The sequence below is a fragment of the Globicephala melas genome, chromosome 1 (assembly GCF_963455315.2).
Source record: "Globicephala melas chromosome 1, mGloMel1.2, whole genome shotgun sequence".
In the NCBI taxonomy this organism is placed as follows: Eukaryota; Metazoa; Chordata; class Mammalia; order Artiodactyla; family Delphinidae; genus Globicephala; species Globicephala melas.
This window is the reverse complement of record NC_083314.1, coordinates 120,959,376-120,974,180: the sequence shown is the minus strand read 5'-3', so window position 1 is coordinate 120,974,180 and position 14,805 is coordinate 120,959,376. Positions and strand designations below refer to the sequence as shown.

Genomic DNA, 14,805 nt, shown 5'->3' with positions numbered 1-14,805 from the left:
GAATATACTTTATGTAAAAAGATTATGGTTATGAGCTAAACCTTTAACATATTTCAAGCTTTTTGCTTTAACTATATTCTGAAAATTCAATAATGAAACAGAAAGAAATAGTTGCCCTATGAAATTTGTCTGGAATAAAATTAATACTGTATATTATACCCAGTATTACTTTTCCCAGTTTGGTTTTAACTAAGAAGGGCACCTTCTACAATCTCTGAAGAGGAATCCTTTTACTTTCCAGTAGTCTTTACCATCAAGGTATGTTTCATTATACTCAAACTAAATGACTTTGGCTCAAGAACAATCATATTTCCTTTACTACTCTAAGTAGCTCCCGGCCACCAGAGTGTCCATGACCTTATGTAAGTGTTTACATGGTCAACCTTTTTTTGTCTCTTAGCACTACTACAATCCAGTTATTCGAATTTAAGTTTGTTTTTCCCCCTATGTACAAAAAGATGCTTCTCCATATAATCAGATAAAAATTGTCCTTCTTCTTTTATCTAGTGCAGCAATAAAAAGATCAATTAAAATGAAGATTCAGAGCTGCAAAAAGCCTCAATGTCATTTGTTCTAATCTGAGAGATAACACAGTTAATCCTTTGCCTGTGAAAAGCATGACCATTTTGCATATAATTAAAGGGTAATATTTTAAGTGCTAAAAGGAAAACAGAGTCTAAGGACTATTAATTTTAAGAGGTTTTATTGTAGAGGAAGGGTTGTCTTCTGAATGTTTCCTACAATTTACAAAACATATTTTCATAGTGAATAAAGATTAGCATGAAGTTCCTGGATAAAACAGATAAAATACAAAAAAGTATCCCATGGGACATGAATACTCAACTTTCACTTTTTTTTACCGCTTATACGTGAAAAAGCAATATCTGGGGCTTATAGCAAAGCACAATCTCAATACCATTTACAGTTACGAGATAGACATGAAGATGGCTGGCAAGATGAAAAAAATCAGTGATGGGGATATAAGCTCTTGCATCTTGTCAGAGACCAGAAAAGAGCTTACTGCCTTATGTGATACATCAGTCAGACACGAAGACAGGGCCACAAGCATGAATTTTTCCTACAGTCCATCCGTTTTACCGGATTGTCCCAGAAAAAGTGTAGATCCAGCCAGTGGGCAAGGTTTACCTTAAACAGAATGAAACAACATCTCTTTCAGCGTGGAAACAGAAGAGGAGGTGATCAATTCTAGAGGAGCACAGAATGCTTAGAAATGAAAAATGATTAGGTTTGTTTCTCTTGAGCAATCAGTATGTGAAATTCCCCAAGATCTTAAATTTTCCAGATAGACTGACAGTAAATAAGGTCCTGGAGACTGTCAGTACCACAGATTAAGAAACTGATTATTCATCTCTACTTATCATTTTAGCTGCAGAATTCCAAGAATAGCTGATAAAATATTAACACATTAAAGAATGAACCAAAAGAAAATTTGGGGAACAAAGTAAGTGGTCTAATTATAGAAGAATGTTAAATAAATTACTGTACATTCATGAAATGGATAGTGTGCAGCCGTTCACGTGTTCTTGAAGAATATCCAAGGAGAGGGAAGGGGTTGACAACATACTGCAAGATGACAAGTAAGGTTATAAAATGGTATGTTCTATATGCTCTCTATTTTAGAAAAAAAGTATGAAAAAGACTGGGAGAACATATACAAAAATACTAACAAAAGTTTCCCTTGCTAGTGAGAATTCAATGTCTTCACATTTTTTTCTTTTCCAAATGAAAAGGGGATAAAACAAGGGGAAATTCTTATTTTCAAAAAGAGTCAGTGAGTGTATTCTGATCTCTTTGTCCCAATATTCTAATAATACAAAATGAAAAACAAATATATTTAGTGTCATTTAGCACTTGCATTAACAATTATTTCTGAGTTATAAAACCAATAGTTCTTTCAAATTTAGCTTCCTTATACTTTCTGCCAAATCACACAAGAGTAATGTATTTTTAAAAATATACTGACATGCCGCATAGCACAGGGATATCAGCTCGGTGCTTTGTGACCGCCTGGAGGGGTGGGATAGGGAGGGTGGGAGGGAGACGCAAGAGGGAAGATATATGGGAACATAAGTATATGTATAACTGATTCACTTTGTTATAAAGCAGAAACTAACACACCATTGTAAAGCAATTATACTCCAATAAAGATGTTAAAATATATATATATATATATTGACATGAACTTTTATCCAAGGTTGTAGTCTTCCACGTAGTGTTCTTCATACATCATCGCATCTAGAAAATGAACTTCATATGCTTGATTCCATAAGTTTTGAAGAAAACCATGATAATGAGTGCCCACAATCCCAGAATAAAACCCCCAGGAGGATGCCAATCTTTCAGCTTTGGTTTCTGCAAAACAAGGATGACATTATAAATTTAACAACAGGTAAATAAGTCAACAAATATATAAATAAATAAAGATAAAATAAATACTGATGGAAAATGGGAAATTCACAGGTTGTACTTTCAGGGGGAGTAATTTAGACAAATTAAATGTACTGTCAGCCTTCCCTATCTGCAGGTTCCACACACAGATTCAACAAAATATGGAATGAAAATATTGGGAAAAAAAATTCCAGAAAGTTCCAAAAAGCAATTTTAAATTTGACACACACCAGAAACTATTTACACAGGATTTACATTATATTTACAACTATTTACATAGCGCTTACATTGTATTAGGTATTATAAGTAATCTAGAGATGATTTAAAGTGTCTAGGGAGGACGTCTTAGGTTATATGCGAACACTACACCATTTTATATAAGGGACTTGAGCATCCACGGACTTTGGTATCTGCAGGGGTCCTGGAACCAGTCCTGGAGGACTGTATTTGGAAAGCAACAATGGTAAAGACTTGAAACAGGGTAAATATCTCAAAGTGGTTCTTACAAAGATCAGTTTCAAATGACATTTTGTTCCCTCAGAGGGGCCTTCCTTGACTACCCTATCCAACATGTCTTTTCACCCAAGTTATTCAGTAGCCTAACAGTCCTTTTCACTTTGAATTTATATAGTCATTAGTTTGTTTTACTTGTCTCTCCTATTAGAGGATGACTGTCTATGACGGTCATCTTGTTATAGTCCTAGCACCTACCTGCCACAGTGCCTGGCATATAGGAGACATTACATTATACCGAGTAAGTTGGTGGAACAACAATGCTACCTGATTCCATTTATTCAGATATTCAACAAATATTTGGGGGGCCAGTGAGTTTGGTCATATTACTCCCTTGAGGTAGAATGTTCCTTATTCTATTCTTCCTATTCAAAGCTCACTAACTCAAATGCCAACTCCTCCAGATTTTCCTGGATGATAAATTCTTTTCTTTGAATCTGCAGCCCCTTCTACTTTTACTCCTACCTACTATTATAGTTACCTTTATCATTTATCTCCCTGAAAACTTCCAGGGACAAGGTCTGGCTGAGTCCATTTTACATGCCCTTCTCCATTCCTTACCCTTCAACATCCAGCCAAGTGTCTTGTGTGTTTCTTTGGCCAGCAAAGAAAGGCAGACCAGTCTTCCCCATTTAGTTGTCATTTCAACAGCTACATTATGACCCTGAAACTGAAGGTCTGTGACTATGATCTCTTTATGAGTTCTACTTCCTGAATTACTAGCCAAGATTGTAAGGACAGTTATAAGAATCCTATTTTAGAATAGACAAAAGTGAAAAGAAACTGTAATCTGAAATTTGCTTTAGTCACCATGTAAACTAGATCCCAGAAAGGCTCATAAATCTCTTAGAGGTTTCCATATCTTATACTTTGGTTTTTCCCCTACATAAGCAGAACACCTAATGCTCTTCACTCAATCCTCAAATCATCACATGGAAAGGAAGGAAGGAGGGAGGGAGGTTGTTATCATTTCTTGTCAGGATTACTGAAATAGTTTCCTAACTAGTTTCTCTTCCTCCAAGGTTCCCTCTTTTCCATCTGTCAACCATAGCGCTGCTAGACATATCTTTCCAAAATACAAATATATATCTGTATAATATATACTTGCCATACATAATGTATGCATTTAGGTAATGTTTGCCTTGAGCATATACTACTTTTGTTATTTAAGAAATTAAATAAATAATTTACAAACCAAGGCATGTTGTGGTGTGGTTCAAAGAGCATGGGATTTAGCATCATCTACCTTGGATTCGAAGTTTAGTTTTAATGCTTAAAGCCTGCAAGCCACTACGCCACTCTGAATTTCTGAATCTGTAAAATTAGGGCATAGTAACACATACCGCCTAGGAATGAATAAATGTATAGTTACTGCAATGATGTAGTTTTGAAAACGTATCCTATAATTCCACGTTCCTACCTAGAAAAGTAATAATATGAAACTGAAAGTACTTTTTAGATGACTTTCATCTGTGTTTGCCAGTTATGAGGAAGAATGTTTGAAAAAAAATATGATTTTTAAAATTTTAATTTGTATAACTTTCATCAATTCAAAATTAACTTATCAAACTAACAGAAGAGAAATCCACCTTAATATTTTCATCTGGATCAATAATGCTGGAGTTTTAGGAGTTTTTATTCAAATGCTTAATATGAACTGAACTGACAATGTTGTTTACAGTGGTTACATTCCACTCTCACTGCCATGTCTACTCTCACCCTCCACCACTCATTCCAGAAAACTCCCCAAACACCCCAAGGATTAAGCCCAATGTTTCCTCATGTTACTTTCTACTCAAGTCTACAATGGCTTCTGATCATGTGTGATGACGATGATGACAAAAGTACCTTCCCTCTAGTATCTTACAAGATGATAAGCTCAGTGGTTCTCAAACCATTTCAGATGGTTTATAAGCTCTTGGAACGTTGTGCAACATTGTGAAAAATCTTAATTCCAGTAGAAAATCTATAATAATTAATATAAAACATAGTTATATTAAAGATAGGTAATGTAAGTATCATAAGCATGTGACATGAAAAAACAAGTGAGTGAACTAAACATGATTAACTATTGCTCAGTTTTTGTCCTGTTTATTTTCTACTAGTCAAACATTGGTAGTTCATACCATTACGTCTTAAACTTAGCAGTCAGAAATAGTTGCCAGAGATAAGACAACTATAGCTCCTTTAGAAGTAACTATCATTTCCTCAAAGATAAGCTATTTCGATCTGTTATTCCAAAAACTGTTTCAGAGAATTCTGGAGGCACTGCTTCCTGATCCTTCAGCCAAACATGTCCCATATTTAGACCACTGATGCCCAGGAGAGGACAAGAGAGAAAAGCAAAGTGCTAGAGCTGTGGTTTGCCAACAGCAAACTTTGAAGGCAATAATTGAGGACTAGGAAATATATGTTATTACTCCAAAATTATTATGGAGTGATGCATTTATTCATATTACAACACTGTACAAGCTAACAAAAGTAGCAAATCTCACCCTTTAAAAAACTATTATTTGTGGTTGCTATATTTTTTATTGGATATTCATTACATATATTTGATTAACAAAAAATGGAAAATGAATTATTAATTAAATACAGTTTGGACTCTTAGCTTAGCATGGCATCCACGTAGAGACCTGCCAGTGCAGCTGCTGCCATCTTCTCAGGAAAGGCACAGAAAAAGGCACAGAAAGAGACAAGGGTTCACTCTACCAAAATTAATTTAACCTCTGATAAGAACCCTCAATTTCACTATCTGTAAGTCCAGAAACCAGGTCTAGAAACAAATTAATGGTGGCCCAGTTTTCTGAATAGTACACAGAGTACAAAGGATTGCTTTGCTCTGTGAAACACAGTAATTCTGTCAGCTGAGAAAGGGACTTTAGCTCTCTCCCTTTTTCTGCCTGCTGTTTAAGAGAAGCAGTGTTGCCATAGTAGAGGATGGCTTTATGAGGCAGCCAGAGTAGTGCAACTCATTCCCAACTGACCAGTGGCACACTTCTTTCTACATCCATTTAAGTACAATTCCTAGTAAAGAGCATGTGAGAAGGTAGGGTTTACTGCATCTAAGAATGGTTTACTGCATCTGAGAAGGTTCAATATCCAAATGAAAATCTCTGCAAAGAAGGGAAAATACATGAAAAATTCTTTTAATAACATATGTTAAGAAATATGGTTTTTCCACATACTTCACCTTTTTAAACTGTCCAAAAACCAGGCATACATAGCATGGTGGCAGATGATCCTAGTTTAGTTTAGCAAAACCACATTTGATGACTGGTTGCCAGTCACTGGGGAATGTCTAACAACTATTCTTCAGATGAGGATCTGAAAAGGCATTCAAATCTAAGTAGACAGTGAGAAACGTCCACATGCTCTGTTGGCAAATACTAACAGAACTCTAACAAAAAGGGAAAAAAACACGGTGATGTCCATGAGTAAAAATACTCCCACACGTGAAGAAGAAATATCCTGAAGACAGAGAGAACATATCTCTGAACAGATTTAATAAAGAACCAAAAGATAATTTTAGAAAAATTTTATTTGACATGGACTTGAATAAAAATGCACAAGAAGCCAAAACCAAATGAATAGTATAAAGAGAAAAATAATACAAGGTACAAGGACAATAGGTTGAGATAAAAAGGGCACTGACACAATTTGTAACAGCAAAATTAAAATCTATATTGACAACAAAGATAGTGTCCGAAGCACATCTCTGAGTCCTTCATTCACCAAACTGTGGTAGACTGATGGCAAAAAAAATGGTCCCAATTCCCCATACTTCCCTGTGTCCATACCCTTTGGAATATGTTGCTTTATGGCAGCTCTCATCAAGAGGTAGACTCTATGTCCTTCCTCTGTGAATCAGCTGGCCTTGTGACTTCTTTTGGCCAACAGAACGGAACAAAAGCAACAGTGTCCTAATTCCAACGCTAGCTTCAAGAGGCTTTCTTTGCCTGCTTCTGCTCTCTCTTAGACCTCTGCTACTACCATGACAAAAAACCTAGGCAAGGATTCTGGAGGTACAGACACCATATGGAGAAGAACTCAAGTCTTCCAGTCAGCAACTAGCCAACTTCCAGAAGCAGAATCGCCTAACCAACCCAAGGTTGACCACAGACTCATGAGGGAGCCCAGCTAAGAACAGAATTGCCCAGCTAAACTCAGCTTAAATTGCCAACCTTCAGAATTATGAGCCAAATAAATGGTTGATGCTCTAAGCTACTAAGTTTTGTAGTGGTTTGTTATCCATCAAAAGCTATGGAATATATCCACTGAGGTGACAAAAAATATAGAAGGAAAAACCCTGATCCTTTATTATCATAAGAAAATAAAGTTTCCACCTACATACTTGTAGCTTCAGGTTTCTGCAACAATGGTATATATAAAAACAGTATGAAGGGCAGCTAAGCAACTCCTTGCTGACCATGAACTTTGTTGAAGTGAGGGAGGTCTGTCAAGATAATCCCCTTGGGTCCTCCTAGAATAAGAAATCCAGCCCCATTCACTCATCTGGGCTAAATTTCACAAAGTAATGACTTCAACAAACACCTGTCACACCTGAACAGTATGTATAGCCAGACTCTGAAGAAGTCATGCTATAGTGTCTTCTAGAGGTAAATTTTGTGAATGTTCTTTGCTACCCATCCCTCACTTTAAGGGAGCTGCAGTTATGCTCACTTCTAGCTCTCTTGTAGTCTTCTTGGAAAGAGGCTGACTCCACTTGCCACCATGCTAGGAATTGCTCCCGAGGAGATAAAGTGGGGAAATCTAGAGGCTAACTCACCTCGCTTTTCTCTAGCCTTTCCCCTCCAAACTACAATCTCTCTCTTTTTTTAACCCTGTTTTATTTATTTTTTAATTTATTTTAAATTTATTTTTGGCTGCGTTGGGTCTTCATTGCTGTGCGCACGCTTTCTCTAGTTGCGGCGAGCGGGGGCTACTCTTCCTTGAGGTGTGCAGGCTTCTCATTGCGGTGGCTTCTCTTGTTGTGGAGCACGGGCTCTAGGCGCGAGGGTTCAGTAGCTGTGGAGCGTGGGCTCAGTAGTTGTGGCGCATGGGCTTAGTTGCTCCGCAGCACGTGGGATCTTCCCAGTCCAGGGCTCAAACCCATGTCCCCTGCATTGGCAGGCGGATTCCTAACCACTGCACCACCAGGTAAGTCCCTGAAATCTCTATCTCAAGTTTAGTTCCTTTCCTTTTGAAGTTAGTTAGCAATTAGTATTAATTAGATGTTGCCCCCCCACCCAACTCTCTGCTAGAGAAATGAATATCTCCCAGAATCTTGATGTATCTTACACATGGTAAATTTGCAAAGCAATTAATCTAATCTAGGATAACTAAAGATGATTTATTTTTAACTATAATTTTATTTTCAATAGAAAGTTGATCACTGTTTTTTTTGTGATAAAAATACTCACTATTAATATTATTAGTTAATATCACTCTGTAACTTCCAGCCAATCCAGATATAACTTCATGGAAGAAGTAAATTTTCACATTTGCTGATTTTATAATTAGATACAAACAAACTCTACAAATCAACTCATAATTATTGAGAATAAAGAGTTCAGATTTAAGATAAATATAAAAAAAAATACCCTTCCAATGTGCCAGTAAAAATGAATCGGGGGCTTCCCTGGTGGCGCAGTGGTTGAGAGTCCGCCTGCCGATGCAGGGGACACGGGTTCGTGCCCTGGTCCGGGAAGATCCCACATGCCGCAGAGTGGCTGGGCCCGTGAGCCATGACTGCTGAGCCTGCGCGTCCAGAGCCTGTGCTCCGCAACGGGAGAGGCCACAACAGTAAGAGGCCCCCGTACCGCCAAAAAAAAAGAATCAGAAAACAGAAGAGAAAAAAATTCAATTCACAATAGCAGTAAAAAACATAAAATATCCAGGAATACCCACAGTACAAGATGTATGGTAAAAATCTGCATTACTCTATAGAGGGGTAAACAGTCCCAAATATCAAAAAGGATATGATAAAGCTAATCTATAATGCTGTTCTGATGCAAAATAGAAAAGATCAATGAAACAGAACAGAGAGTAGGCAATCAGCCCAGTATCCACGAATTTGGTATATTATAAAAGAACTATCACAAATCAATGGGCAAGGAAATATTCTTACTGGTGCTCTAGCAATGGATTAACATTAAAAAAAAAATCAGTTTTGTTTCTAACCCAACACTATAAATCAAAATACACTTCACATGGTTAAGAATTAGATGTAAAAATATTAGATGTAAAAAAAAAAATTTAATTACTTTTGTAAACTGGCACCCAGTTTACATCACAATGGTAGCTACTTTAATGGTACCAGTGGAGAGCAGTTACAAAGGAGCTCATTGTGGAGAGCAGAACACATGAGTCAAAGGGCCTGCAAGCTAAGGGACTGTCAGGTGGGTGGCTACTCAGGAAGGACTTCTTGGATGAGCTGGCCCTTGAACAAGGTGTCATATCTGAGTTGATGGAGAGGAGGAGACAACACCCAAACAGTGGCACATGGAGCAAAGTCACAGTTATGAGAAAAGCCAGGCAGTGGGAAGAGTGATGCTCCAGCCTAGCTAGCAGGGGGAAGGTGACAGAAGGAGATCTGCATCCGCTTTGTTCACTGCCAAACCCCCTGGCGCTTAGGGAACCCTGATGAAAGAAACGATGCAGTTTGGGAATAGCAAGCATCAGGGCCGGGAGGTTCACTCTGTGAATGTCCAGTTGCATGCTGGGATTTGAGACAATGCGATGCCTCTGGGAGTTTACCCAGCAACCACCCACAGGTGAATATGGTAAAAGGAGATCAAATGTAGGAGAATCTACACAGTAAAGGGATTTATAAGTCTAAAAGCAATAAATAGAAATAAAAAGAAAAGGTGGAGAGATTTTTAAAAGAACTTTTTGAAAGATCTGTATTTTACAAAGTGTATAAATCAAATTAAAAGGCAAATACATGGGAAAATATGACAGAAAGGGGAATAAATTCAGTACTTGAAGATCTCCCAAAAATCAGTAAAAGACACATGGATATATCAACAAATGTTACAGGGAAATGGAAATTCTCACAAAATAATAATTACAGATGGCTAATAAACACTTGAAAAAATACAATTTTTTGATCATAAAAACAAGTTAAAAGTAATATATTAACTATTTCTTCCTCTTTCGGAAGAGCGCAGGCTCCAGACGCACAGGCTCAGCGGCCATGGCTCACGGGCCTAGCCACTCCACGGCATGTGGGATCCTCCCGGACCAGGACACGAACCCGTGTCCCCTGCATCGGCAGGCGGACTCTCAACCACTGTGCCACCAGGGAAGCCCTCTTCCTCTTTTTAAAACTAAACTAGTAAATGTTAATAAGAATGGTCAACTTTTCAGTGAAAGTAATCTATTTACATGTTCAGAAGTCTTTGAAATGTTCATATTTTTTCATTCCTAGAATCTGTTACAGTCCTAGCTAGAATCTATAGTAAGGAATTCAGAAATGCTGACAAAGGTTTTGCACAAAGATTTTCTTATCACTGTTATTTACATAATAAAAACAGGAAACTATATAATGAGAAATACTGTACATCCACATAATTAGTCATCAAAAATGTTTTCAATTTTAATGATTTGGAAAGATGCTTATACTGTAATAAGAAAATAAAAGATGCAAATTGAGTATGAAATATGATCTTTATTTCTATAGCAATATTCAAAGAAAGGAAATATGCTAAAGTCTGAATAGTGTTTCTCTGGGGGAAGGAGGATTAGAGGTAGTTTCAAACTCTTCTCTATACTTATCTATACTTTTGAAGATATTTTCTACAATGGACATGTATTTATTTAATTATTTTTATGGGGTAAGGGCAATATAGAGGAAAAACTTTTATTAAAAGAGTCCACCTAGAAGAATCTTCATATATTCATCTTTTACAAATTAGGAGATGTTCTGCAATGATACCGTTTAGTACTTGATATCCTACTTTAAGAAAAAGTAATGTGAATAGCATGACAGCAACATAATATAATAAAATGCTTTTTCAGTATGTATTTAATGATATTCCTAGAGAATAACAATACTGCCAGTTTTAAAACAACTACAGGTAATATTTTAGGTATTCTACAATGATTTTACTTAAAATCAAATGAAATATTGGTATAATTACTGCATTTTGTAGTACAGCTGCATTTGAGGTAAGTTCTTATTAAAGTATAGCTTATAATTTCATTTGTGTCCATATTAGAGCTTCTCATAAAATGACTAATTTTATGTAGTTAAGGTACTCTACTGACGGCTATTAAATACACTCTTCTTTTTTTCTTAAACTTTCACAATAATAGCTATAATACAGAGGTGAAAAGTATACATAAACACTGTAATGTGTCATGAGCAAACACTTAAAAGCTTAAGGGCTACCTATTATTGAAATGCCTAATATTTCAAATTAAAAAGACAGGTAGCTTAGCAACACTACACTGCCAATTGTGAACAGTGTTCAGTCTCCCCTTTCATGTTGCTAGGAGAACATTACCATAGAACTTCAAAATAATTAACAGAGAATAGATCTAAGTATTAAAATTACGTAAAAATAAAAAACTGAGGATTTTAAAAATTGTACATGTTTATTGGGAAGCAAATGGAAATTTTACAAGGTTTCAATGAGATTCTTTACTTAAAATATAATGAGCGTATCAGATCAGTTAAATTATTTAAGGAAAGAACAAAAAAACCCAAGCTGCTGAGGTGACAATTACTTTAGAAAATAATTTATTTGTTTTCAACTATTTAATCAGTTGTAGTTTATTAGTACTTCCAGTCTATCCACATCTTCTCTATAAAATAAAACTTGTAGTCTTCAAAGTATACTAATAGTATAAATCAAACTGTGGTCAGCAGAATTCTAAGACAGCCCCCAAGATTCCCTCTCCCTGGCGTACATATCCTGTATAATTCCTTCCCTTTGAGCGTGGACAGGACTTGTGAATATGATGGGGTATCACTCCTTTGACTAGGTTACATTATATAGCAAAGAGAAAGGGATTATGCAGATGTTATTAAGGTCCCTAAATCAGTGACTTTCAGTTAATCAAAAAGGAGATTATCCTGGGGCAAGGGGCTGACCCAATCAGGTGAGCCCTTTAAAAGAGGGTCTAGATATCAGAGACATAAGTCAAGAGAGGCAGATAGGGACTTCCTTGGTGACGCAGTGATTAAGAATCCGCCTGCCAATGCAGGGGACACGGGTTCAGGCCTGGTCTGGGAAGATCCCACGTACCGCGGAGCAACTAAGTCCGTGCGCCACTACTGCTGAGCCTGCGCTCTGAAGCCCGCGAGCCACAACTACTGAGCACACGTGGCACAACTACTGAAGCCCGGGCGCCTACTGCCGGTGGTCCGCAACAAGAGAAGCCACCGCAATGAGAAGCCTACGCACCGCAATGAAGAGCAGCCCCCGCTCGCCGCAACTAGAGACAGCCCACATGCAGCAACGAAGACCCAACGCAGCCAAAAATAAATAAATTTAAAAAAAAAGAGAGAGACAGATATATTAGGAGTAGCTGAGATGCTCTCCTGTTGGTCTTTAAGAATCACACAGCCATGCTGTAGAATGGACCACAGACAGGGAATGGCAGGCAATCTCTAGGAGCTGAGGACCTGCCTCACAGTCAGTTCTATGACATGAAAAGCTGAATTCTGACAATGATCAGTACACTTGGAAGAAAATTCTGAGCCTCAGATGAGATTGCAGTCCTGGTTAAAACCTTGATTGAAGCCTTGTTAGACCCTAAGCACAGGATTAAGCTAAGCTGTGCCTGGACTCCTGAGACATGGAAACTGTGAGATAATAAATGCTTTTAAATTTCTAAATTTGTTTGTTACACACCTATAGAAAACTAAGTTACAAACAAATCTTGAAATGAAACTATTTATTACAGCTGATAACTGTTCCTTGAGTGGAAAACCTTATTACAATATTAACTTTACATGTTAAAAAAAAAAAAAAGAGAATGAAATATTCTAGACTAATTCCTCCTACTCTTTCATACCTATTTATTCTCTAAGACCTTGATCAAATATCACCTCCAGGTGAAGCCTGTTCTCATACTTCGGTAAGAATTACTTTCTTCTTCTCAGGGCACTGATGATATTTGGTTTATATCTTACACTATAGTTAATTTATAGGTGTGATTCTGCTACATTTTGATCTGTTTGTGATACCTTATCCATTTCTGAACCTTATCAAGGTCTCATAAGCTTTAAATACAATAATCAATTTGTTTTAGTTATATATTATTTTCTTCTTGAAAATAAGAAATGTAAAATATTCAAATATAAATATTAAGTACCAATTTACATCTTGGTTTTATGACTTAAGGAAAAAAATAAGAACTGCATTAATCAAATAACGATACAGTCTCTTTCAAGACTCCCTAGTGAGAAGTTAAAAAAATATTCATTTAAAAATGTGGGAGCTTCCCTGGTGGTGCAGTGGTTGGGAGTCCGCCTGCCGATGCAGGGGACACGGGTTCGTGCCCCGGTCTGGGAAGATCCCACATGCCGCGGAGCGGCTGGGCCCATGGGCCGTGGCCGCTGAGCCTGCGCGTCCGGAGCCTGTGCTCCACAGCGGGAGAGGCCACAACAGTGAGGGGCCCGTGTACCGCAAAAAAATAATAATAATAAATAAATATAAAATAGGTGTTATTGAACTAAATAAATACTCTGGATGTTGAGTGAACAGGTGTAAATTTAAAAAAAATGTGTAAATTTGAAGTTTGAAATAAATGAATCTAGTTTTTAGTTCTTAACTAAGAGAATTAACCCACTGTTCCCACAAATACATAATAAAGGTTCATTTATCAATAGTATCTATCTGTGTCTGTTAAGAGGTGATCAGAGTTTTGCTTCTGCCTATGTAGGATTAAACGCTATAGGAATTATCTGCCTTTCTGAACAACTAGATAATCATTCAAAAGGTAAGAAACAATGGTTTTCAGATACTGGACAATTTGTAGTGGTTTTCTGATCCTTGAAAGAATGGAAACAAATAAGATGAGTCCTTCAATTGCTCAAGCTTATTGCCTGGAGGCCATTTCCAAGCTGTAGCACAAGGACAGAACCCCCAACGGAGCCAGGCAGTATTGAAGAGTTGAAGAGACACAGATTAGAATTCAAGGAGGTTTTGTTTGCTAGAATTTACAGGGTAGACTATTGCAGAAAAGCAGGCTCCACAGAGAGCTCCAGAGAACTGCAGAGAGATTTCCTTAAATCTTTGGCAGAGTTCTAATCTGTACATGCATAACAAGAAGACTGTACAGAAAAACAAAACAAAACACCAAAAGCAACAGGTCAAACAATTCCCAATACTCATAATATGCAGAGCACCCTGTCCCAGCTTATAGTGGGGCTAAATCAGAATAACTCAGAGACAGTGGGGCTATCACCAACCCCCCAAAAAAGACTACCCTGGACCTGCCTAAAACAACTTAAAAGCAATCCTTAGCGGAATCACACTGATCCTAGAACAAAATCCAACACTCGCTACATGAATAAAACAAAAATCCAAAATGCAATGGCCAACAACAACAAAAAATTAAAATAGCTAGCATCCAATTTTTTTTTTTTTTTTTGGCGGTACGCGGGCCTCTCAATGTTGTGGCCTCTCCCGTTGCGGAGCACAGGCTCCGGACGCGCAGGCTCAGCGGCCATGGCTCACGGGCCCAGCCGCTCCGCGGCATGTGGGATCTTCCCGGACCGGGGCACGAACCCGTGTCCCCTGCATCGGCAGGTGGACTCTCAACCACTGCGCCACCAGGGAAGCCCCAAGCATCCAATTTTTTAAAAAGACATGGGAAGGAGGAAAATATCAGCCAAAGCCAGGAGAAAAATTTATCAATTGAAATAGA

The 14,805-nt window shown here is 37.5% G+C and overlaps 1 protein-coding gene across 1 annotated transcript in view; it reads right to left on the bottom strand.

The window, feature by feature from the left end:
* Positions 1-686: 686 nt before the first annotated feature.
* The window catches only part of PIGK (phosphatidylinositol glycan anchor biosynthesis class K), a 136,173-nt gene continuing 122,054 nt past the window's right edge, over positions 687-14,805 (bottom strand). Inside the window, exon 11 of the mRNA XM_030865976.2 lies at positions 687-2,373. Within this exon, the coding sequence (XP_030721836.1) occupies positions 2,257-2,373 (117 nt within the window). The 3' untranslated portion in view covers positions 687-2,256. The remainder of the gene's footprint in view (positions 2,374-14,805) is intronic.